General features: G+C 28.5%; 2 protein-coding genes across 4 annotated transcripts; one reads left to right on the forward strand and one right to left on the reverse strand.

Moving 5' to 3' along the window:
- The first annotated feature begins 580 nt into the window (after positions 1-580).
- On the forward strand, positions 581-5,331 carry LOC106784398 (bifunctional methylenetetrahydrofolate dehydrogenase/cyclohydrolase, mitochondrial). 3 transcript variants are annotated; one of them, XM_014743871.1, is made up of 5 exons: positions 581-815; positions 953-1,134; positions 1,804-2,134; positions 2,211-2,811; positions 3,927-4,111. In XM_014743871.1, exons 1-4 carry the CDS (start codon positions 672-674, stop codon positions 2,508-2,510), a joined length of 957 nt encoding a protein of 318 aa, XP_014599357.1. In that variant the 5' UTR covers positions 581-671; the 3' UTR covers positions 2,511-2,811; positions 3,927-4,111. The 3 variants fall into 3 exon arrangements, with proteins under 3 accessions (XP_014599357.1, XP_014599359.1, XP_014599356.1); XM_014743873.1 differs by lacking the exons at positions 581-815; positions 953-1,134; positions 1,804-2,134 and adding exons at positions 4,183-4,551; positions 4,633-5,331 and having other exon boundaries at positions 2,542-2,752; XM_014743870.1 differs by lacking the exons at positions 581-815; positions 953-1,134; positions 1,804-2,134; positions 2,211-2,811 and adding exons at positions 2,830-3,412; positions 4,183-4,551; positions 4,633-5,331.
- LOC106784362 (dynein beta chain, ciliary) lies at positions 5,022-26,346 on the reverse strand. The gene is made up of 64 exons (XM_014743808.1): positions 26,152-26,346; positions 25,975-26,082; positions 25,669-25,891; positions 25,444-25,596; positions 25,138-25,349; positions 24,803-25,036; positions 24,662-24,728; positions 24,525-24,565; positions 24,255-24,446; positions 23,958-24,167; positions 23,112-23,337; positions 22,554-22,787; positions 22,306-22,360; positions 21,991-22,189; positions 20,926-21,198; positions 20,748-20,843; positions 20,322-20,668; positions 20,098-20,254; positions 19,784-20,016; positions 19,417-19,706; positions 19,176-19,324; positions 18,858-19,103; positions 18,527-18,751; positions 18,246-18,447; positions 17,997-18,163; positions 17,511-17,923; positions 17,176-17,446; positions 16,842-17,104; positions 16,440-16,750; positions 16,237-16,352; positions 15,946-16,157; positions 15,666-15,869; positions 15,509-15,580; positions 15,234-15,449; positions 14,921-15,158; positions 14,619-14,811; positions 14,359-14,536; positions 14,094-14,222; positions 13,798-14,017; positions 13,549-13,710; positions 13,326-13,472; positions 13,086-13,247; positions 12,767-13,003; positions 12,469-12,690; positions 12,074-12,325; positions 11,864-11,990; positions 11,650-11,783; positions 11,335-11,572; positions 11,036-11,223; positions 10,800-10,969; positions 10,524-10,744; positions 10,028-10,304; positions 9,697-9,972; positions 9,218-9,623; positions 8,826-9,142; positions 8,610-8,742; positions 8,246-8,527; positions 7,967-8,173; positions 6,810-7,143; positions 6,553-6,728; positions 6,064-6,174; positions 5,812-5,985; positions 5,479-5,627; positions 5,022-5,417 (listed from the first exon to the last, which is right to left on the reverse strand). The coding sequence occupies exons 1-64, from the start codon at positions 26,344-26,346 to the stop codon at positions 5,123-5,125; spliced, it is 13,167 nt and encodes a 4,388-aa protein (XP_014599294.1). The 3' UTR covers positions 5,022-5,122.
- Positions 26,347-26,801: the final 455 nt, after the last annotated feature.

Consider the following 26,801-nt stretch of genomic DNA (forward strand, 5'->3'; position numbering starts at 1 on the left):
TAAATAAAGATGTATTTTCTTTTTTTAGTTAAATAGAGTCGTCAATTCCGCGTCCGTACATTATGGAACTGTCATCAGAGATGTCCAGAATTCGTTGATGCTCTTGTTTACGGCTAAACCGACCTTCTTTGCTTTGAAGCGTAGTTTGATTTCTGCTCAATTAATCCTTTTTTTGTAATATAAAGCATACTAAAACTGCTGTATCTCCGTCAATTTTTCTCAGATCGACTTGAAATTTTCATAGAATATTCCTGAAATATGGTATATTCACCTAAAAAATTTTCAAAAAATCGAAAAAAAAAAAATTAAATACCTTACCCCCCCCCTTAATTAAAATAATGATAAAACATAATTTGAAAACTGATTTATATTCAATAATTTATAGATTTTTGTTTGATTAAGAATTTATACTTGTGCGAAATGATTTTCTATGTACACACACACACATTTATATTTACTATAATTAAAAATTTTATTGAATATTTTTGAAGTTATACTACTCAATCGATATATAGTTAACGTTCGCGTGGTAAAACAGGTAATGCGATGCGATCCGATGCCCTCTAGTTTTATTTCGGTACTGTTTGTTATTATACCGAAGAAGATTTTGGAACAAGTTTATATTTTTATTTTTATTTGTAGATAATAATATAAAAAATTATTAATTAACAATGGAAAATACGGTACCAGAACCAAAGTATTTTTTACGTAGTAATATGGGACCCGTTCATTGCCTTTCATTTTATCTTACTTCTACCAGGGAACATTTATATGCTGGTTGTTCTTCAGGCAATATTTACATTTGGGATTTGGAGGTATGAAATATGTGTTTTTAGAATATATTTTAAATGATTTAACATATTTATTGTATGTATAAAATATTTAATAATATTTTATTTTCTTCTTATTCATCAAATTTTTCAATCATATTATATTTACATATTTGTTCCAGACTAATAGGGTTGAAAAACAGTTCCATGTAGGAAGAAAAGATCCCTGTTTAACTATGCTTAATATGAATGACAACCATTTATTAGTCCAACAAAAATCTGGTAGTATCAAAATGTATAATTCCGCTGAATCATATTGGGAAATAGATAGAGAAATTCATCTTGATAACTATACTTTCTGCAGGTATATCATTTAAATACTTAATAAGTTCAATGTAGATATATATTGGGTTGGCAACTAAGTGATTGCGGATTTTATCGATAAACAAATTACATTTAATTCAGTCTTTTGATAGCAAAGATCAGAAATTTTATGAATGTGGAATTATGACACTGTTCTGAACGATGGCAAAAGGTCATTGACAAAAACGGACAGTACCTAATTGAATAAAGTTATGTTTTTCAGCAAACATTTTGAATTATCTTTTGTATTTAAAATCCGCAATCACTTAATTACCAACCTAATATTTACTAAAATATAATGAATGTCATCTAACTGGTATTATAAACGAGCTAATTTGTCTAGTACACTTGATCTTGACTCAGTTTAAGTTCAATGGATTTCGGTATTTTGCTTATTCTCAGAATTTAGGAGAGCATTTTTGTGCTTTTTAGTATGCTTACAAACATTGTTAATATTATAAAATCTTTGGTATCAGTTTTACTCTTAAGCTTATCAAACAAGACATAGTTACCAGGGTTGCACTTAACAAGTAAATTGCTATAGATTCTATTAAAAGACAAATGCAGTATTTGATTAGTTTCTGCAGTTATAATCAAAGAATGAGTAGATTAAAATCAATAAAGTATTTTGGAATTAAATTTATCTGAAGTTATTTTTGCATGATTACAGATCTCAAATACTATCGGAAGATGTTATCATCGTTCCTCTTAAAAATTCTAACATTGGACTATATTCCACCAAAAGTTTAGATATGATCACGATGTTAAATTGCGAGCAAATCTCATGTGGGAAAAACTTAGGTGAAGTAATGGCTATAAAACCCTTGTCATCTGAAAATCAACAAGTTCTTATTGCTTATGAGCTTGGATTACTTGCATTATGGGATATAAGAGCAAGAAAAGTCCTTCATTGCATGTATGTTGAATCTTTCCCCATGACTCTTGACTTTGAAACTAAAAATATGCAAGGAATAGTTGGTTTTCCTTCTAATAAATTGCAGGTAAAATTTTCGTGTAATAATTATTATATTTAAATCGGATCATATGATATGATAGAATGTCTTCTTTATAATCTAGATATTTAGTTTATTACCCAACAAATTAGAAGATAAAGACCAAATAACTTTAAGAACACCTGGTACATCCGTTACAAGTTTAAGACCGGATACAAAAATTTGTGCTGTTGGTAGTTGGAACGGTCGTATTAGATTATATGCTTGGAAAAAGTTGCAATGCTTAGCAGTAATTAATGAATATACAGATATTGTGTACGATATAGTTTATTCGCATAAAAAAATACAATCATATGATTGTAAATGTTTAATGGCTGCTGTAGGATTAAATGGTTATATATCTTTATGGGATCTTTATAATTGATATTAATAAATTTTAGAATTAAATATCTTTTTTGCACTCTGTAAATATAAAGTAAATATATACATTTTTTAATAAAATGTAACGAAATCATTTAACACGTTTCGTGTCATGCGTACTACCGATGGTACACGTTAGACTTTCCACTCAGGCCACGTATACCACCGGTGGTATACACAGGCATATTTATTTAATACGTCAAAACAGCAAATGGCTTGAATAAAAAGTCGAACGAAAATGAATCGGTACGGAACGTGTTAATCTAAATTTATAATTACATTTCATTTTAATTTTTCTACCACGTGTATGTATTAATGTTTTCTTTTTATTTACATACTTGATCGATCTTGCTATAATTTTAAACGAAATTTAAGGTTACAATATCTTACTATCGAAAACACGTGAATTCTTAAGAATTTTTAAGTACTCTTAAAGATAACTACATAAATATATATTTATTAGATCAGGTTATTCCCTAAAAGAATATTTCCTGTGGAAACATTTAAGTGAAACTTGAAAAAAACTTGTTTAAAAAAAGAAGTAAAACGTGTGAGTAGTGCCTTTCACTACCACCACACCACTACCTCTCACCTGTTATACTCGATTTATCAATACTTTCACAATATTTTTGAAATGTGTACACAATTATATCTCAGGTGAAGATGTTTTGATAAGAATTCCTATCGAATTATTACGAAAATGAGATAATAAATCGTTTATAAGCCCACAATTATTCCTAGTTTTTTTTATACGCATTGCGATTACATATAATCGTGTGCTTTTATAATTCCATCGTCAATATTTGTTATACGTTTTTTATTTTCAAATAAAATGTTTTCTTTAAGAAAACTACTGTTTAACAAATCTACATTATTTAATAAACAATTGCACACTTCGAATTTATTGTAAGTAATTATGTTTCAAGAATATACATTATAATTTTATTATTATAGATTGGTCACTCTTAATATTAGATTTAAAATTTAATTTATCATTAAGGATGTTATTAATAATGTAAACAATAATTAAAAAAGAAGTACGTATTAAAACAAAAAATAATTTAATTTGACAATTGAACAAGTTTTTATATGAAAAATGCATTCTGTTAGAATTTATATTTTGTTCAGAGCGCAAAGTTTCATTTAAAAGATGCTTTTCTTTCTATATATTTATTTTGTGTACTAAAATAAGGTAATATTGTTTAAATATTCATTTAGAGGTTATAAACTAAAAATAGTTAACCCTTTGTTGAAATTTAACAAAAATGACAATACTTGTTGATTCAGTAGTAGTAGCAATTGACATTTCTGGTTTAGTTATATGTAGAAGACATGATCAAATCTGGAGCTTGCGTAAAATACTTTAAGGGTAAAGAAATTAGTTAAATAAAGGATTAAGAAATTAATTATGATTTTATAGATACGGTGCGATTATAATAGATGGAAATAAAATTTCAAATCAAATTAAGGAGGAATTAAAAAAAGACATCAATGCTTGGGTAAGTGTAGGCAATAAGAAACCAAAGTTAGTAGCTATTCTTGTAGGAGGGAATCCTGCCAGCCAAGCTTATGTTAAAAGAAAAATAGAATCTGCAAATTTCGTAGGTAATATACGTTGTTAAAAGTATGAAGAAATTTAATGCTAATGATTTATTACTTATGAATTGATTGTTTAGGTATAGAAAATTACACAATTAATCTTGATGAAAACACAACTCAAAAAATGTTACTGGAAAATATAAATAACTTGAATGAAGACCCATCGGTAGATGGGATTATCGTGCAATTACCATTGCCAAAGAATCTCGATGAGAAAGAAGTGTGTCAAGCAATATCATCCAAAAAAGATGTTGATGGTTTTCATTTAGAAAATATAGGAAATTTGACATTGGATCGTAAAGGTATTATACCGGCAACTGCATTGGGTGTAAAAGAGTTAATAGTAAGATCAAATGTTGAAACCTTTGGAAAGCATGCAGTTGTGATAGGAAGATCAAAACATGTTGGTTTACCAATAGCTCTGTTACTACATGCGGATGGTGCAGGTATTAATATCTAGATTAAAATCAAATTATTGTTTTTATGTTAAGATCAAAGAGCTGCAGCTTTAAATTTGATTTTCGTAGGAGAAACGGGTGGATTAGACATGACAACGACAATTTGCCACATCAATACTCCTTCTGAACAATTAAAACAAATGACAAGACTTGCTGATATAGTAGTAGTAGCAGTTGGTATTCCTGATTTAGTTACAGAAGATATGATCAAACCTGGAGCATGTGTAATTGATGTTGGAATTAATAGAGTCAAAGACAAAAGTAGTAATAAAAATATCCTTGTTGGAGATGTGGATTATGAAAAAGTGAAAAAGGTTGCAGGATATATAACACCTGTACCAGGTGGTGTAGGTCCTATGACGGTTACAATGTTGTTAAAAAACACATTTACAGTAGCTAAGAAAAATTCCGAAAAAAACAATTAGAAAATATTAATTTCGAAATAAGATGAATGATTATTAAACAGTAATCAGAAAATAAGTTTATATAGCTGAACATTTTATAATAAAGTCATTCTATTTACACATGAAACTATTTCAAAAAATATAGAAATATACGTTCAAATTTGAAGTACAATTGCGACACCAGCAAGAATCCACTTATTTGGTTTGTCTCGAGTTCTTAAATTGAACGTCCAAACGTAAGTTGGACCACGACTTCTTGTTTTGTAAACTGGACATTCATACATATTTTTAAGATCTTGCTTATCTTGTGTGATTGCTCTAATGTATACTACTGGCATTAAAGGAAACAATTCTTTTAAACGTGCATCCGTGATTACACCTGTTTCAATATCCCAACGAGCACCTTCCATATATAAACTATTAATGTAAGAACCTTCACGTGGTGGTGAGCTATGAAAAAAAATTAAATAAAAAATATAGAGCACCAATAATATAAATGAGATTTCCTTACGTGATTTCTTCTTTTTGTTTTGTAGTTACTTCGCAATGTAAACACATTTTATCCAAAGGCCATTCATTTCTACGTGCAGTTTGTTGCATGATTGCAGTAAGAAATGATTGAGGATTAAAGAATCCTCCTAGCCAAACTGATGAAGGAAGCTATTAAAAAATATTTCAATATTAATGTGTATAACCGTAACAATCATAGAATACAGTAAGTAGTAGAACAAAAAATACTGAATGTACAATGCAACCCTTGATCACAACGAGCATGAGACATGGATGAAATTCAGTACTGTTTGTTTTGTCGCACAAGCTGTAAAATATAAAATAAATTTCTTACATTAAAATCTGACGTCCAACTAGCAAGTTCTCCAACTCTGTTTAGCATATCGGTAAACCAGCTACTTAAACTAAGATTTGAAGGATAAGCTAATCTAGCCCATAATGGTGGAACAGAATTAATAAATATATGATCTTGTAAGACTTCCATATCAGGGCTAATTGTAAGTTCACCCTGTAACAATTAAATGAAACAGAAAATTATTTAAATTAATATGTATGATAAATGATCTTTAATTTAATTAATGAATACCTTTAATCCAAGTGTTAATTCTCCAAGAGATCTTTTTAATTCATTACATAATATATTCATTCGTTCACATTCTTGAAAAGAAACAATAATATATGGAGTAGGTTCTTCCACCTGGAAAATAAATATCTCTATTTGAAAATAATTCTTAATATTTAAATAATAAATATAATTAAATGATGAATTTTCATATTCACCCCACGAAGCTATATACAAGGAGAACGAACGCAGTTATAAATGTGTCTATGTATATGCATTATGAAAAGATGATTTCTATTACCACTAGAGAGCGCGTCGATTCGATGGGTCAGATTCTTCAAATATATATAGTTGTACCACACACAACACACGTACTAAAATCTGAACTCCCGAACACCACCGCCACCGTCGTGGAGAATTATCGTACCCGATATTTCCTCATTTTCAACGACACAAATTCGACGAGAACGCGTATCGCGTTCGTTCTCCTTGTATATAGGCTTCGTGATTCACCCTATTCATTAATTCTGGTATATTAAATTCTTCGGGAAGTCTATCCAGTAAATCCTCTATAGTATACTTCACTTTATCTTCCATTGAAAAACCTCCTTTAGTGGTTTCAACAACATTTCTTGGTTGCATTTCTATAAGGGTTCTAAAAAGATTTTCTGCAGTTGCTGTTAAAAATCCTATAAAACATTTTAAGTATTATTTTAGTATCCTTATTTTATATATTTTATATATACATATTTAGTAATTAATAGATATACCTATTTCAGCATTTGGATGAAGTCCATATAAAATAGGACTTTCAGCGGGTAAATAATCATCAATATATTGATGATATGCCATATAATCACTATTAGGCGGTACTAAAAATCCTGGTGTTAAATACAACTCCCCTTCAACGAGTTCAGGTTGTAAGTATTCTAAAAGATATGTTTTACATAATCTTCTGTCCCAGTCATCAGTGATATGTCCACCATACATTATTTCTCCAAATAAATATCTAAGATCTTCCCATGGTACTTTAACATTATTTTCTAAATAATTTAATAATACTGAAACGCTAATGGTCAAATCACCGACACTAAATGGGTAAGACTGAAATAATAAAATAACATAAAAAGAACAATTAATAAAATTCGATTCATTATTAACCCTTTCGCTACGAGCGTCGCCTATAGGCGACATCCGTGCGACGTCCTGTGTGTACGAGCGTCGCCTATGGGCGACATCATCTGCCTGCTAGTTTGCTCAACTAAATAAAAACTGAGCTAATTGTGTTTCTTGGCCAAAAAGTTGATATAATGGTAACTCGACGACGCTGAATCGAATGGTGCTAATTTTTTTTGCAATTGGATCAAGATATCTTTGAGAAAAAGGGTAAAAAGGGTAAAAAAAGCCATATCTTAGAATCTAGGCATTTAATCAAAAAAATTTTTAAACAAAAGTTGTTGAGAATTGAAAAATACATAAAAAATGTTCTAAGGTGTATCTTTGTATTTGCAAAAATAAGCGAGAAATATTGGTAAAATTGATTTTAGGAGTAGTTACACGCGAGCGAGCTAATGTGCGTTATCTTAGGGTCTATCGGTCGTGAATGCGAGTGCGAGTGAGAAAAGAAATGGATATTTCTAGGCTTTTTAACCCTTTTTTACCCTTTTTCTCAAAGATCTCCTGATCCAATAGCAAAAAAATTAGCACCATTCGATTCAGCGTCGTCGAGTTACCATTATATCAAGTTTTTGGCCAAGAAACACAATTAACTCGGTTTTTCTTTACTTGACCGGAGAGACATTTTTCGGCGCAGTGCTCCGTTCAGTGCCGCTACTCCGGCGGCACGGTGGTCCGTACAGCGGTGTCATTTCGACGGAGCACACTGCCGTAGCGAAAGGGTTAAAAAAATGAAATATATTAAATATACTTTATTCCATCCTTGTGCGCCGAATTTTTTACGTTCGTTAACAACAGCATGATAGTAACATAAAGCAAATAAGATAGCTTTAAATTCCGTTTCTTTAGTAGACGAGTCCAATGTTTCTTGTGAAAAATTATCCAATGCTTTATGTATATTAGCATGCATTCCTGTTGGAGGTTCATTTGTAATCTTAATAGCTGATTCTAATATACCCTGAAAAAAAAATCCGAATGTATTAATATATCACTGATATAAAATAAATGTTCTTTTGTACTTGATAAATACTTGTGGTATAATTGAGAGAGAAGGATCAGAAGCAGGTTCAGCACTCATATATAGACGATAATTATCATGAGGATTTTCTGTAAGTTGTTCTATTTTTCTTTCTAATTTTGGTAACCAACTTTGTACAAGATGGATGTTTTGTAATATGACCCAGTGTCCTTCAGCTGCTGCAATACTCATAGCTTTTTCAGCGATAGGTTCTTGTCCTTGACCTAATGACACATTATGGAAATTTTGACCATCCGATGTAAATCCTAATTTTTGTCCTAGGTTTTCTACATCCTATGAAGATAAATTGTTTTTTATTGTTAGGATAAATATTATTTTAATATGTATATTATATTTAATAAAACATATCACATACTTTTAATGGATCTACACCAGGAGAAAGGATGAAAAACACTGGTGTTATTGAACTTGTTTCTCCGTATGATTTTTCGAAAGGTAAAGCTCTGGATTGAACAAATTTCGGGCCTAATTTTTCTTCTACGAATAAACTGGTATAAAATAAAAATAAAAGTTCTCAAATTATCTAGTAAATTGGTGCGTAAAAAATATGTATATAGACATAATCGTTTACCGTATAGCATAAGTCATACGATCTAATCTCATACATCTGATCATACATAATCTCTGTAATGGTGTTACATTTTTCCATTCCTGTGGAAAACGTTCTTTTTCTGGTGTTTCTGATTCAACAATTTTCTTCCATCGTTTAGATGCACCTTCCAGATCTCGATCTAAATGTTGAAATGCGTCCATTCCACTTAAATATACTATACCACCCCAATTCTTATTATCCAAAAAGTCAACACGACTTCGGAGATAGGGAATGTAAGGAAATCGTAAAATAAAATCTACTTCCACTAAAGATATTTCTTTCATATGCAATAAAATCTATAATTTAACAAAAATAATTGTTATATATAAATGGAGAGTTTAGTTATATAAACTATGATTATATTCACTTACCTGTATTGTCATTTGAAAAAGAAATATAATTTTGTCACTTTCAAATAATCCTCTACTAGTATACACATATACTAAATACGTTATACTGTCTATTAAATACGAAACACGTTTTTCGACACTGTCAGCTAATTCTGCAAACTTAATAGCATTTTCAAATACTATACTAAATGCCTTTAGAGAAAATTGATACAACATATTGATTTTATGAAGCTCATTTAAAATGAAGTATAAAAGACTAGCTCTGGCAGCAACTGGACGATATAATTCTCGTGCCATATCTATTTTAATGGCAGTTTCTTTAGCTTCAGCTGCCTTAATTTCAATATCAGCAGCTGTTTTTTTAGTTGTTTCAAGATTCACAACAAGAGTAATATCGCTTAAAATATCAGGTCCAGCTGAAGATAATCTAGTTAAAGCAATTAAATATAAATATTTCTTTCAAAAAAACATATATACACACACGTTCATAAAATATTTACCTATGTAACAAGTCATCTTCCAATACTTTCAATGTAATTTTAAATGTATTTTGCTGAGTAGTAAGTTCGCTTTTGGTACTTTCTAAATCTGGTCGTTCAGCTTTGACTACTTCACCTAATAATTGTTCTTCCAAGCCATCTCTTGTAACAGTAAAATTAATAATTGTAGTTTGTGCTTGCATTTCTGGTTTATAATGTGGATTTGCCAATTTGGTCTGCAATATAAGTCTAAAATTTGGATCATAATCCACTTCTTTGTCTCCTATTTTTAAGGCTCTGAAAAAGAAAATATTTTTTTACCAATTTTAGATACATACAAGTTTTTGCATACCGTCCTTTCCTGATAAGAACTCGGCCTAGAACTGGATCCAATACTGCATCAATTGTTTCCATAATATTTTCTAATAAAACAACTTGTCCATTAGTAATAGCAAGTTCAATCACATCCAAATAGTTGCGTTGACTTAATCGTAATACTTTGAGCTCGTCACCATATTTATTCTTAATCCATTTGATTCCTTGTAATTGTGGATCAATCATTAATGGCCATCTACTTGAATTTGTAAGTATTGTCGCATTTTCTGCTGACATTGAATCAGCAGGTAATCCTAAGTCAAAAATACTATATGCCATTTAAAAAAATGAAGGTAGCCTTAAAAAACATAAAAAAATAAATTTTGTTCGAACTTTTTTTTATTGCAATGTATAATTAATTAAAAACAGATCAACTTTTGTTTAAAGTATTTTTTTGTTAAGTTATCGCAAGTACTTTGAAAAATCGTGAAAAAAGTTATGTGAGACACCCCACATAATATGCACATAAATACCTTCATTGTTCCATTGAGCAATTTGAGTATCATCTGTTATTAATGATAATAAATCTAGATCAGGTGTTCGTGGAATACTGATTTCTAACTTATCGAAGTAAGGTAGCCAGTGTATATTAAGTAAATCTAATCTGTATTTTCTCGTAAAACCACCCATGTATGAAATAAATGCTGTTACAAGTAATACATCACCGGGTACAGTAATTCCTGACGCTTTCAACCTTTATAATGATTCAAGAAATTATTTTACGGTAAATGTAAAAAATATATACTTACATTTCTAAAGTTTCAGTCCAACGTATCTTTTCTGAAGCTAAACCATTGACTAATCTATTAGCAAGATCTATAGTTAAAGTTGTTGAATCTGCTTCATCTTGACACCTTTGTTTTTCTGCCAATGCTATTTCCATTTTTTCACTAAGAATATCCAATACTTTTTGAAGTTCCTACATATATACAATATGCATAATGATATTAAATAACATCCGCTTGTTTTTTGTTTGTTAACTTACATTCAAACGACTTCTTAAATAATTTAATCTATCCATTGCAGCTTTGAGTTCGGCATTAGCTTGGGAAAGAGCAGCTCTTAGAGGTTTGACAGTTTCATTGATGTAATGAAACACCATTATATTTTTTACCCAACTGCATAAGCCTGCAGCTGCTTGAGATTTCGAATAAATGAGTTCTGGTTCAAATTCTATACGTTATAAAAAAAAGGAATAATTTAATAAATTATATATCTAAATATTAATTATATAAATTTATAGTGTAAAGTAATATAAATTTGTAGCTGATTATTGTTCTATACCTCGGTCAGTGATATAAGGTTGAATAGCTTTAACAATTTCAGGATGAATATTTTCTTTGTCATAATTATGCAGTGCTGTAAGAAATGCATCTACAGATCCCATCATCACTTTACATGCTTTCCAACTTCTATCTTTCGGTATTTGACCTCTCGGTGAAAATAATACCAATACTGCTTGTGCAACTTTTGTAACTGCTTCGGGTGGTGCACCAAAAGATTTCAACTCTGTCAAATTACTCTGAAATTAAATGTCGTTTTATTTTTTATTATAAATATCATTGTATTTTACCACAAATTATATAATAATATATTTACCTTATTCAAAGTATCTAATGCTGCTTCAGCTTGTTTTACAGCCGGTTCTGCCTTGGCTAAATCTTCATCGCAACGTTTTTGTCTTTCAGCTACTGTCTCTTTTATTTCAGCAACTTTCATTTCTTCTTTAGACACTACAAATAAAAAAATATATATTTGTGATTAATTATTTAATTAAATATTTACGTGAATATAATTTGAATTTCTCTCTCACCAAAAGCTTTCTCAACTTCAGCTTTAGTGTTCTCCTCTTGTACTTCTTGTAAAATTTGATCAGCTATTTCATTCTTCTTCTTTAAATCTACTTCTTGTATCGCAAGCACAGTTTTTAGTTTATCTACCTAAGGGATGAAAAATATGAGAATCTTATAAAAAGAATTGAAAGATTATTCTTTCACTGATATCTTCAATTGAATAAAATTACTTCTTCCGCACAGCTGTCCAACTTTTCTAAACCATTTTGAAGTCGTGTAATTATATTTTGAACTTCAAATGTTTTTTCTCTCAATAATTTAGAATATAAAGAAATTTGTTCCAAAAACGATTTGGGCGTTGTATAATTATACCTTTTCTCATTTTGAAGATATAATTTCGATGTTTCATTTACAATCGTATGAACAAAAGACATAAATAAGGAAGCAGACTTTTTATATTCTTGGGGTAACTCATTAAGTTCCTATTAAATTATGAAATAAATACTATTATTAATTTTATTTTATTATTATTATTAAATAATATATATAATAAATATTATTAAATAAAAACCTCTAATACCTAATACCTAGGTCTTTACTAATCTACCTCTAATATATATAATACCTCTAAAAACCTGGCAGAAACAGATTCCAGTGCTTCTTGAGGCCAGTCTTGAAACCAATTAATTGATGTACAATTAACAATAGCTGGAAATTGTCTAACTCTATTTTTTAAAGTTGCACCAACCGGTGAAAAACAAAGTAAACACTTCAAAAATTTACGAACACGATCTATGAAAAATTTCCAACAATTCTCTTTGGAATCAAGTTGTCCTGTTTGCCTTACCTAGTACACGAACAAAACATTAACAATTAATCTTATCTAAAGAATTAGAAAAAGTTATCGTTTATTTAAACGATACCTCATTTCGTACGGCATTAACGATATTATCAATTTCCTCGTCTGGAAACAATTCTAAAATTTCTCCAGATGCTAACATATCGTTTATAACGACAAGAAATTTTTCTTGAGCAATTTGCGAATCGGTCATTAAAAAAGCGATACCTATACTCTTAAGACCAGCTTTTAAGTAAAGTGTAGCTAAGTCGGTTCTTAAATCGCTTAGGGAATAATCTTTTGTCAATTGTATTTGGAATACCTAGGTTTAAGAATAAAATTAGCATTGTTCACATTGTATTGTTATTAATTTAAAATGTATCAGGATATTCTGTTAAACGTACCTCTAACGCTGATATAAATGCAGCTAAACGCGATAAAGATTGTTTTCCACTACCTCCCACACCAACCAACAATCCATTTCCTCTTGGCGATTCTAATATTCTATTGATACGACATACATGATACATTGCATCATCAAATAACACCAAGTTCATTGCCGATATCTGTTATACAAATGTATATATTTAGAAAAATATCATTAAGTCGAATTAATATTAATATTTAATAAAGTAATCCATTACCAATTCATTATAACTCAATAATGCATCATCGAGTAATTTAATTAACTGATTCCAATCTTTGATCGGCATATATTTAGACTCTCCAATTCCTTCAGCAAAATGACAATATATTACAGGTTTAGAAAGTACTATCTTCTCATCAAATTCCTAAATATGATTTTATATTAAACACAAGACCACATATTAAAGATTAGTAAAGAAAAGAAAATTAAATTTTAATTACTGGTATATTTTGACGAAGTACTTCTACCAACAATTGTTCAAACATGTTCTTGTCTTCAAAATTAACTAATTTATCTGAATATACTCGCGTCGATTCATGAACAAATAATCTCACTAGATGATTCGGCATTGGAATTGTATCACCAGTAGAGAAAAGTATGCCCTGAAAAATATAAAAATTAATTTATCGTTTATTTGAATAACATAATTTTATTATGAGAAGATACTATGATTGATTGATTTTTTTTACTTGAAAAATATTTGATAAATCCCTTAAATTAAATATATAATGAAACTTGATAGCAGTTGGTAAAAATGTTGTTGCTACTTTATTGTGAAGACTCAGTGCTGTATTAATTATTGGTTCTGTCATTTTTTGAACAGTCACGTTAATTTTATTTTGTGGATTAGTTAGATGTTGTTCAAGCATTTGACTGTATATTGTTTCCAATGCATCACGATGTGGGAAACTATTAGCAATTTAATGCATAGAAAAAGCGTATGGGGAATTTAATATATAAATATTAATAAGTATATTTATTTTACCTAACAGCAAATACAGCAAAATGTCTTTGCAAACGTGGATCTATTGTGAAGCTTCCTACTGTTGGATTCATACAAGAAACATATTGAGTATTATGTATATCTTTTAATGTTAATTTCTCTCTGTCATACCTAAATAAAAGTATTATTAAATATATATGCGCGCATTGTGTTAGGGTTCCATTCATAGTAGATTGTAATTTCAGTACTGGTTGTTTTGCCACATACTGTATTCATAATTTCCATGTTTAATTTCATATAAATTTACCAATGTCCATAATCCATGTATTGTCTAATCAGTGAATGCGATTGCACAGTTCCATAAGTATCTATTTCTGGCATATTCATATCATCTATAAAATAAACTAAAAGTTTTGTACCAGGTGGACCATAATTTCGCCCAGCCTTCTTTTCTAGATGTTTTTCTAATATTCTTTGTAACATTTCTAAGAAAAATATTTATCAAACTTACATAATATTACACACTAAAATTTTTGGAGATAACTTTTGTTGTGCAACATAACTTACCAGATGTTGTATAATAATTTAGAGGAACATTTGCCATATTATAATTATCTGGCAATGTTGCTAATTTGTCAGCAACAATGATACTCTTTCCAGATCCAGCACTTCCAATTAGCATAACTGGTAATTTTTTTTTCATTAACATATCTATAAAAAAACGTAAACGCACGGTTTCCCCCGTAGATACAAGAGATGCCTATAATATAAACATTTTTTAATCTATGTATATATATTGTAAATTATATTTAACAAATTTGTCTATCAATTTCAATTCAATATACAAATGAGTAAAATTTGATACACACTTGAATAGGAATATCCATATCCAATTCAAAGGATGTTACTTTACTTTCCCATGGCAGCCACCTTTTTGTTTCTGTATCTATGAAATAGTGAAAGACAGTACCAGTTGAAGGAAACGTAACACTTTTGAATTCATTTTGCCACCATTTACTGAATTCTTCTCGCCAATCTTTTAATTGATCTTCAAACATTGACGACCCAAAGGCCCAAATGCAAGCAAACGCAAAATACAGCTCATACCTTTTTATAAATTGCAGGCACAAGATAAGACAATATTGCATATAATTATTTTTAAAATAATTCCAAGTTTTTTACCATTCCCTAGGACATTCTGGAGGTACATTTTCTTTCACCAAGAAACAATCAAGTAAATTACAAAGCATTTGTAAATGGCATATGTCTGGTATAGGAGTCACTTTCTTAAACTTAAACTTCAAAATTTCTAATGAAACTGGAACATATTTATCAAATAATATAGCTAAATTTGCTCGTTCTGAACTGTCTCTTGTATCTGTCCAACTCATAACGTATCTAAAAAACAATAATAAATATTTAATATATATTTTAAATATATTTTAAAAATTACTTACGGATTCCAACCCAAATCTTGTGGATTTATATATAAGATACCTGCTCTAGATACAGTAGCTGGTGTTGCAGTTCTACGATTAAGGAATCACAAAATATGATTATTTATATATTTTTATTAATTAATAATAATATTTAATTTTATTTATTGAATATTACCTTAAATGTGAAACTTCAAATAATAAACGCATATGTTTTGTTAATGCAATTCTTTCATTACTCGCTAATGTTAACACTTTGTTATCATCCATTACAGTATTCAATGATTCAATCCACATAGGATCAATATCACCATCAAATACAAGCCATTTAGGACCATCACCCGACATATTTGCTTGTTCTCTCATTAACATGGATATTAATCTACATAATATTTATATTAAATATAATTAAAATATAAATCACAAATAATAAGGCAAATAAACATTTATAAACAAACCCGTCTTTCCATTCCCTAGTTGATGGGTTTATGGTACCAAATAATTCATCAGTAGTTACAGCTTTTGGACTTAGATCATTGTAATGTGGTTTAAGTTTCTGATTATAATAAGTTTTGTATAAGGTTTTCCATACTTGTGTTTTACCTGTCCCAGCCAGTCCTACAATAAAAACTGAATGTCGAACGTTGAAAAGTTCTTCTAATTGTACAACCTAGTAAAAGAAATATTTTTTAAATCACATGTTTATTTATAAAAAAAAGCATTTATACATGCCTGGGATTGTAACTTACTTTTAATATAAATCCATCTTCTGGTTGCATTTTCAAATCAACTGCAGCTCCTCTTATTATTTGTTCAAAATCTATATCTCGTAATCTTGGTACATCTAATGCTGGGAATAAATCACCTGAGAAGTTTTAAACGTTTTAAAATGTTATTGTTAATATTTAAATTCAATTAATAAAAGAATTGCTACGCAATTTATTATATTTACTTATCAATCCCATGAAAACAGGGATATCATCAGTTATTACTTTTGGTGTATTAAAATCTCTGAGTGCTCTCATTAATACTTGATCTTCGGGTCTCATACGATCATCGCGTTTCAATTTACCAGCTACAACTAGAACAGACTTAATAGCTCTTAAACCCCAATCGTAATGATCTTGTTTAGATAAAAGTTCTCGACATAACGTGTACAGCGTTATGAATTTTCTAGCTAATAAACGGGCATCTTGAAATCCTTCAGCTACTAACATAATTTCGCATATAAGTTCAAAGTCAGGCACGACCATAGCACAAGGACTAAAAAATAACAATTTGCTCCATTATTTTACATATAATAAAAAATTAAATCTAGTCCACACACACACACATACACACATAAAATAATTACCGAAACAAAGATTTTATATTTTCAGGTAATTCTGTTCTACCAGCGTAACCAGGATTCATTGTTATAAACATTCCAACCGAATCAACAAGAATCAACTCTTCTCCAAAAAATAGAAATTTTGTTTTCTTAGCTTTGATGGCATCTAACACACATTTAACTTGTACTGCTACCACAGATAAAACTTCTATGGAAATCCTATTAAATTCATCGAAGCAACCCCATGCACCAGTTTGTGAGAGTCCTTTATAAATATTTCCACAAGACTATAATATATAAAATTGTTTATTCTTCGATATAGAAATGAGTAGTTATAATTACAATATTATCTAGTTACCTTATAATCCATCTGTTCTGAACAGTTAAAAACATAAACCATTTGACCCAATGCTCTTCCTAAATCTTTAGTTGTTTCCGTTTTTCCAGTACCGGCTGGTCCAGCTGGTGCTCCTCCCATTATCAAATGTAAAGATTGTGTTAAAGTTATGTAACATCTATCTGTTAATGGTGTGATCACCAATCGCGGTACGTTACCCAAATACTCATATGCATATAAAAAACAAGCGTCACAAATATTCGCATAACAATCTTCTTTGATATCATCCCATCTGTAATGCAGATTTCATATAATTATCTCTATAAGTATTTAATTATTTCTACGAATAATTATACCTGTGCCTTAGTTGTGATTGCCATTGAAAATTTGATACATTATCTGCTTTCATGGATATTAATTTGGCAACAACATCCCTAGCGTGCACATCTATCGTACAAATGGTCATAATTTTCTGTCGATCGTTTTCATTAAGTTCACCACATAAAATTGTAATCAAAACATTAAGTTGATTTATTTGTTTCTTCAAATAATCTCTCAGAGCATTTTCAAATCCTTCTTCCAATCTAGCAAATGCCATATTTACTTCGGTAGTCCACCATATTTGAGTACCGCATAACGATGGTTGTGCTTTGTAATCCATAATCCATTTTTCACGTGGCATTTCGTCGTAAGAAATAACAGCTTGCTGAATATGATATCTCACAGATCTTTTCATTGCATCCGTAACATGATTTAACCAAATTTCAACCTATGATAAATAATAATTTATTATGATAATACAATATATTTTCTTTAAAAAATATTAAAATAGATGGACATACCTTTCCACTACAATCACAATCTCCATGTATAGCCATTTCTTCACCATCTTTTGCTATCATGACATTTGCTATTTTCGTAGTTTTCCCATGTTCTATTTTCCATTTAAGTGTAGCAATAGAATCATATAACTTTGCTAAATGTTTACAAACTAATTCTGGATTGCTACCTGTAATATTTAATTTTTATTATATAAAGTACAATAAACATATCAAAATAATTCAAATCATTTGGTCATAAAATTTGCATACTATTGCTAAGTATGTCCAAAAGATCTGCAGAGGATACAAAATAAAATCTAGGATAAGCAAGCCTTTTCGTTTCAAGATAATGGAATAATGCATTTTCACAAATATTTAACTCTTTTTCTAATTGTTCTAAACGTTCAAGAAGTTTAGGTTTGTTAGTTGCTCTTATAATGTTCAATGTACTTAATATTTCTTTTAAAAGATCCTATAAAAAATATATTTATTTTATTTTCATTAATAATGAATTTATAAATCAATTAAAAAGGAAATAGACCAATAATTACTTTAAAATCTTTATCTATCTTCTCAAAAAGTTTAGATTCTTCAGGTAGTTGATTTCTAATGTCTTCTGAGCCTATAAAAATACTTTCTAAATGCATCCATGCACGTTGAACATCAAACCATGCGGTTATCACAGCATCTGCATTATTTAGTTTTTGTTGCCAATCTACAACTTCGTCAAGAAAGTATGCCACATATTTAGAACCCAACATATTTTGTAATTGAACCTATAAAAGCATTTAAAACGGCACATTATATTCACTATGTTCAAAAAAAAAGAAATTATTGGAGTTAACATAATAATAGTAATAGATAGATAAGAACAAGTTAAACCTGATTTTCTTCTAGTGTATCTATTGTCTCTTCGTCAATCCTTAATACGTAAAGTTTAGTTCGTTCATGTAAATCTTTTCCAAATTCTAGGGTAGCCCATGTATTGTTTAATTCTTTCAATACTTTTTCCATTGCCATTTCTTTAACAGCTTTATCTACAATCTCTTTAACTTCTTCTTCGTACTTATGAAGTTCCAACTTTATCAAATCTTCTAATGTTGTTTTGTCATCCATAGTAAATTTTACCTGTAATTATATAACAATTAAATATTATATGTGTTTATTAAATACAGCAAATAAATAATTTATATCACGTACTTGAGTCTCAGCCATTAATTGTAACCAATGTCTGTCTCTAATGGCTGTATTCTTTAATTCTGATACAGCTCTTAACGATGACATCATATTTTTTACTTGTCCTTCTATTTGTATGTATAAACTCCAATTTCTTGTATCCTTATTCATTTCTAATACCAAAAATTGTATAAGGGAAATACGAATGAAATATCAGACACGATCTTTAAACACGATCTCGAAAGAGTGTTTAACTCATACTTACGTTTAAGCTCTCGAATAAATTTTTTACACTCAATATCCGTTCCTTCCACGTCAATTTTTTTCCATATTGTTTTTTTCCATTCATCTAAACTTGTTCCAATAATATTTATATAATCCCATAACATCTTAATAAGTTTTAACTCTCTTCTAGCTTGAACAATATGTTTAAATTCTTCTATGTGATATTCAAAAATGTTGGCTGTATCTTTGAGATCATTCAATTCATCTTCAAGTTTAGTTATTTCTACATTTATATTATCTAATTTTTCGTAGACATTTGTACAATCGAAACTGAAGAGTAATATTTTTTATTAAAAAATAAAATTTCAATTAAAAAATAAATAATTATATAAATGAAATGATGTTACTTGAATACTTCATTGGTATGAAAATCGGATAGAAACTTTTTCTGTCTAAAGTTGTAATAATTTAGACGTTTATTCAATAAATTTATTTGATGAGACATCAAGGGTCCAACAACTTGTTTTATTTGTGCAGCTTGTTTCTTAACCATTGTCCATAATTCTGGTAATTCAACTAGCCAATCAAATGTTTCTTCGCCAAATTGAACTTGATATTCTTTAAGAAGTTCTATTGTCTCCTGTAATATATTTTATACATAAGATGATATAAAAATATTGGATATAGTCGTATAAATATGAATTAAAAAAAACATACGTACTTTAACAGGTTCAAACATATCGTCAATTTCAAATTGTCGATCTCTGACTTCTTTAAGAAAATATATTGTTTTTAATAAACCCTCGTAATCATCTTCTTTAACAGGTTGAGCAAATTTGTTGCTAGCTTCGTTCAAAAATATCGACAAATTTTTCAGACTACACAAATAATAATACAATGACTAATTTTAATAAACATTAAAATGACTATATGGGTCATACGTACTCTATAGTAACCCCATCCATAAGGTGATTTTTCAACAGGTTAGCCCATTTACAAATGAGATTAAGAAGATTTTGTTTAAATGGTTTTAAATCTATTCTGAGCCAACACAATAAAACGCATTCATCTTTAATTTGATCGCACTCTTTATAAAGATCCATGAAAAAATCTATTTCTCTTTTGTAATCCTCTAATCTAGGTTTCCTTTCTTTTAAAGTATCAGGTAGAATATTCGGTAATCGACTGACTATATCTTTTTCTTCTTTGGTGAGTTTTCGTCCGAAGCGTAAAAATAAATCCAAGTATTCTTTTTTTTCATCTAACCAGAGCCAAGATAGAGATTTGAATGTCTATAAATATAATAAATATTTTCCATTTCTTATGGAAGCTTAGTATAATAATATTATTAATAAAATATTAACGATTTACTTGGAGATACTCTTCTGCTTTGAATAAACCTAGTTTGATTCTATTGGATGTTTCTTCTAACATAAAAGTTATATTTTCTTCTTCTGTCATATCTATCTACATTGATGAGAAAAAATAAAATTTTTAAAGATCGATGTAATATAATTGAAGAATATTTTAAAAGATAATAAATAAATACTCCATAGTGCTGACGCTCTTCGGCAATATCAGGATCTACACGTTTAATTAATGTACTCATTTTCATTATGTCTAATAAAAGATCTTCATAAAAAGTGTAAAAACCATGTGGATCATCGATATTAATAGAGGGTTGAAATACCAAATTGGAATTATCCAGAAACAGTTGAATTTCAAACAGTGGCCAAGCGTTGCACTCGGGATCAGTTTCATCAAGAATATAACATAAGCTGTAATCAATTTTAATATAATTAATTTTTTTATGGATTAAGGCCTTACATATATCCAGGATTTAAAAAAAATCGATTTTTTTTTAAACGGATTGTTGTTCTCTATAGTTTAAGGTTTATTTCTGTGAAAGTCGATTGCTAAAATTTCCATAGATCCAAAGTTATGGTAGAAAATGTGACTGCCCGACGAGAATTTGGTGGGCGCAGGTAGCTGTCCTTTGTTTGAGACAGCTGACTGTTAATTACTTTCGGAGCGGCGGAAAAAATAAACAAAAACAATTAATTACCGACAAGGAAGGCATACAATACAAAGCCGGAATGGGAGATTACACGCAAGTTTACAAAACAAATAAAAAAATTGATAAAGTTCTTGCTTTAGCTGCGCGCGATTTCGAGCAAAAAAAAATACGTTTTTTTCGAAACTACTTTTTTCGCCACGGTCGGCATGATAACTCATACAGTTTTTAATATTTTTTGATGCAATTTTTTTTTAAATATTCGAAATCGTTTTCTCTATAGTTGTCAAGCCGAATTTTTGATATTTTTATTTAAAAATTTTATAAAAATAATTAAAGTGCAAATTTTGTGACGTAAAACGCATTAGAATGTATTTACAGTAATAATTTTTGTAAAAATAAAATGAAATAAAATTTTTTATAAAGTTTAAATACCAATAAACAATGTGTACTATTTATTTTTATTAATTTCTATTATTATCCCTACTAAAAAAATTATTTTTTAGCGCATTTTTGGCGCTGCTAGACATATATAAGGCCTTAAAAGAGATATATTTAATAAAATAATATTAAAACACACCTTGTAGAAATTGTTTGAACCAAACCCTCGTATATTAAATGATCAACATATGCAAGATATGGTTTCCATTTGATGAAACGCTGAGCTTCAAGTTCTGCTTGTAATGCAGCTTCTTCTTCCGTTAATTCAATATCTAATTCAACTTCAGATTGTTCGGCTTCCATACCATCGATGAGTTCTTCTTCTGTTAAATCTATAGTTTCATCTGCATTTATTCTCCTATAAAAAGGCATAAAACTAACATACTTTACTATAAGAATTTTTATATTTATTATTAAATAGATATATTAAATAAGTAAGAATTAGTTTTTTCTTATTAGGTATAAATGATTCACCTAGTTTCAGGAAGTTCTTCAATTGGTAAATCCTCTGCTCTATCTTCTTGTTCATCTACATAAAAAGTTTCAATTATATATATATATATATATAATAGAATTGATAAATCATAATGAAATAAAATATATTAGTAGTAACATTTATTTGGGTTTTTAGATTTACCTACCATTTAGGTCTGTTTCATTTTCTTCGTATATAGATTCGGGCATTAAATCGAATAAAAGATTATAATTTTCTTTCAAAACACGATTTAATTCTTTAACAACAAGTTCTATTTCTTGGTATCTTTTAGCAAATTTTTCTTCGCGTTCTCCGATCGCTAAAAGATTTTCTTCTTTTAAATCTTTCCTTTCAAGGATTGGTACCAATGCCCAGGAATAAATCATTTTTAAAAGACCATTTATATTTTCCTGGACTTTGAATATTCGAATATACAATTTCTGTATTAGATTTAATAATTGTTCTACGTATTCCGGTACTTCTACAATCATAAATTAAATTAATATTAAGTTATGAAGGATAATTTACGTTCACAATATTTGTTGATATTACCGATAGAATTCCAATTATAATTTAATTGACCAAATTCTATTAATTTTTCTATTTCTTCTACTTCATCCTTTAACAACTGATATTCAACGGGTGAAGTGTTTTTTTGTAACCAGTTATACCTTTAATAAAAAGACAGTATCATAAAATTAAATTATGTTAATAATTTAATGTCATATATATATTTTTTTATGAGTACATACATACCAATTGAGAATTAAATTCAAATTGCAAGTGGTTTCAAAAAAGAATGTACTTCTATTATGTAGCTCGATAGCTTCTTCAGGTATATCTGATTTCTTCATTATAACAATATCACGAATTTCTTGTAATACTGCCGTCAATTCAGGATCAAAATTTAATTCTAATAAATTTTTGTTACCAACTTTTAGTAAAGGTTTGAATAAATATTCTTCGTATCTTTCTGGAATTATGCTTGTCCATTTTAGAAAGATTTCACGTTCCAAATTATCTATGAGAGCCTTAAACAAAAACCATCGTTTTAATAATTAACAAGAACAAGAAGAAAGCCAAGTTGCTGGGACACCGCTTTTTTATAAAGTCTATACAGTTGTCATCGAGACCATACAATGTGCAAACAGTAAGAATACTCAACTGTTTCTAAGAAAACAAAGGAAAAAATTCACATGCATTCTTATATACCAATTCGTTTCAAATAGAAAAATAAAAATTTTCTACAGTTTAATTCAAGAAAAAGAAATTATAAAAAAATGTACATTGGTGAGATGAAAAGATTTGAGCCTATCATTCTGAGAGCTGAAAAGTTTTGAGCCTGTAACAAGGAGAGCTGAAAAGTTTTGAGCTTAACACGAAGAGAGTTGAAAAGTTTTGAGGCTAACACAGTGTGGATAACCATAAAATTATAAAAAATTAAATTTTTAACTAAAAAATGTATTTTTCTTTCTGAAATAAACTGTATATAAGAATGCATTTGAAACTTCTCCTTTCGTTTTCTTTGAAATGGTTAAGTATTGTGTCTTATTGCTTGCACAGTGTATGATGGATTCCTACAACTATGTAGAATTTTAAAAATTGATATCCTGTTAATTTTACTCTCCCCTTGTATATTTTAATATTATACCTTAAGTTCATTATATTTTTCCCTTATATCGAGGTTTATCTTGGACATTATTAATGGATGATCTACTAATGCTGCACATTCAATGGGATAATTTACTTGTTGTTTCAAATTATTTAAAAAAGACAAAGGCTCAGACACAGAATGTAAATTCTCATTTGCGAAATTATTTTCTGATTCTATATTTGTGTTAAAGTAATGATCTATTATGACCTAAATTGAAATATAATAGAGTATATATTCTTTATTTATAAAATCTTATAATAAATATTGTTTGAAATAATAATAATAATATAATACCTTAATATTGTCATATTCATTATTTATTATTTCAATCAATCTATTATAATTATGCCATAATTGTTCCATTAAAATTGGCCGATTAGCGATAGTTCCTATTATCCATATGAATCTGAACATAGATTCTATGTCATGACACTCCATAAATGCTTGATTGAATATGTTAACCAATTTTCTATCCATAATTTTTATCTAAAATGTATAAAAAATTGTAGAAGAATTTTATTACTTATAAAATGCTAATAATTGAAAAATAAAAAAGAAATTTACATTGACTTTAAATGTAGACCAATCATTACTAAAACCCATATCTTCCGGTATTAAAACATTATAGTGAGCGTCAGCAAATTGACGATACATTTTAACAAAATTTTCGTAAATTTCAAATATCATATTGTATAATATGCTTCCTTTTAATCCAGCTATTTCTATTCTTTCTAATTTAAGATATTCTTGTACTATCTCAAAGAAAGCCTAAAGTAAAAAGTATAATTAAACATAATATTATTTATCAATTTTTTTTTAAAGTAAATTAATCTTTATCGAACCTGTAATTCATTTAGACGTTGATCAAATTTACGCAATCTTGAAAATATTAATTTGTCATAAAAATTCCATAAGACTGGTTCATTTGGTGGTTTAAAATAATTTTCAATTTTATCCCGAAAAATTTGAAATAAATCTTGATGATAAATCATAATGATTTTCGTTTGCCCCAATCGTTTTAAATTATCTTCAACGTCACCCTCAAATAAAGAACTTTGATCCAAATATTTATCAGCCTAAAAAAGATAAATAAAACTTTGTTAACTAATTATTATACTGTTACAATTTTATTATAACTAAATTTAATTTATAAACTATGAATAAAAATAAAGTATACCTCAGCTATCAATAAATTAGAAATCATTGATAATAATCGAATAATACGTGTAGTAGTGCAGTAATATTTAGAATGTGACCATAATAAACAAACACAATGCATTAATGGCTTTAATAATGGTTGAATATCATTAAACTCTATACTCTGCATTTTATCAAAATAATATTGAAGTGGTTTTAAATGTACCCATATATCATGTGCTTCGACTATAGCTGAAATAAATAAAAAAGTATTACTGAATACAAAATCTTTAAAATTTAATTAATATTTTAACTATAATTGTTATGCATAATTTAATGGACTCACCAGCGATAACATTTTCACAAATATTATTAAAGTAATCGAAATATGGACTTTCTATAAATTCAAGTATAGAACCAATTCTTTTAACTCGAGGGTCATTTATCTGTTGATAGATGGATTCTAAATTTTTTATTCTTTTAGACCAAAATTCCAATTCTAAAAATCCATAAATATTAATATTGTTAAAAAGAAAGAGTATTTCAGTTTTAATCAAGATATAAAGCGTACCATTGTTAGGCAATAGATAATCTGAACTTAAAAGTATTCTTTCATCATTAAGAATTTCGTTTATTTGTGAAGTCCACTTATTAATGATACTTTCAATATTACTTCTTAACTTAACATTAAATTGTGCATCATCTCTTTCTTGTTGTTTCCATCCTTCTTCAAATATTTTTTCTATATCAATTGGCATTGCTAATATTGTTTCGTCAAACATTTTTCCTTTTATCTATAAGACATAACTATGGATAATAACAATATTACTACAGTAAAATTTTTTTGAAAATGTATATTTATACGAATACGATGTACTTGATGAAATAAACTGCGAAGATCATGAATATGTTTCTTCACATCTTCCTTAGCGACAAGAGGCCATCCTGTCTGATTAACTGGATTTGTTAAAATTGGTAAATAAACCTATAAACATAAGAAAATATATTAATATATGCATAATATGAGACAAAATTACTATTAACAAATCAATACTTCTTCTATCAAAGTCGCTGCTTCTTCTATAGGTTTTGGTGCCATGTCACCAAGAATAATCATCTTTCTATAATTATCTTTAGTAATTTTAACATGTTCACGTTTAATAAAATATGAAGATTTAACTCGACTGGTCAGTTGAATTCCAAGAGATGGTATAATAGCACCCGTTGGCAAAAGTTGTATCGTTAACATCATCTCAGATGGTATATTAAAGAATTTCAAAATTAAAGTCTAAATAAATGAAAAAAAAATTAAATAAATAAAAATATACATGGATAATTAATTACGAAATTATGTTTTTTATGTGCATATAATACATAGAGATTGTTAAAAATAATAATTCTTTTACATATTTTTAAATTAATTATGACTTAACTTTAAGATCTTCACTTCCTAATAACTTCATCCATGCTTCGGTTTTGATTTTTCTTGAAAGTACTAAATACTTATATAAAAAATCAAATAATTCTTCTTCCTCCTGCTTCCTCGAATCATTCTTTTTACCGCTCATATTTTTCAATATCACCAAAATATCGTTTAAATATGATTAACTTTAATTTTTTAACTTAAATAAGCGACAATGTTAAGTAATAATATAATGCTGTAAAAACGTTAAATGAAATTGACCAAAATAATCCTAATAAAGT

This window comes from Polistes canadensis, unplaced genomic scaffold, assembly GCF_001313835.1.
Source record: "Polistes canadensis isolate GaletaPanama2010 unplaced genomic scaffold, ASM131383v1 scaffold_34, whole genome shotgun sequence".
In the NCBI taxonomy this organism is placed as follows: Eukaryota; Metazoa; Arthropoda; class Insecta; order Hymenoptera; family Vespidae; genus Polistes; species Polistes canadensis.

Bases quoted from the DNA above. Each gene is read 5' to 3' on its own strand.
- LOC106784398 (XM_014743870.1), top strand. From the start codon at position 3,339: ATGTTTTCTTTAAGAAAACTACTGTTTAACAAATCTACATTATTTAAT. The intron at 3,413-3,926 runs GTAAGTAATTAT...ATGATTTTATAG, and splicing joins TTGCACACTTCGAATTTATT to ATACGGTGCGATTATAATAG. The intron at 4,552-4,632 runs GTATTAATATCT...TGATTTTCGTAG, and splicing joins ACTACATGCGGATGGTGCAG to GAGAAACGGGTGGATTAGAC.
- LOC106784362 (XM_014743808.1), bottom strand. From the start codon at position 26,346: ATGTTAACGATACAACTTTTGCCAACGGGTGCTATTATACCATCTCTT. The intron at 14,018-14,093 runs GTAAAATAAATA...AATTGCTAATAG, and splicing joins TTTGCTGTATTTGCTGTTAG to TTTCCCACATCGTGATGCAT. The intron at 5,418-5,478 runs GTAAGGAAATCT...TTTTTTTCATAG, and splicing joins AAACAAAAAGAAGAAATCAC to CTCACCACCACGTGAAGGTT.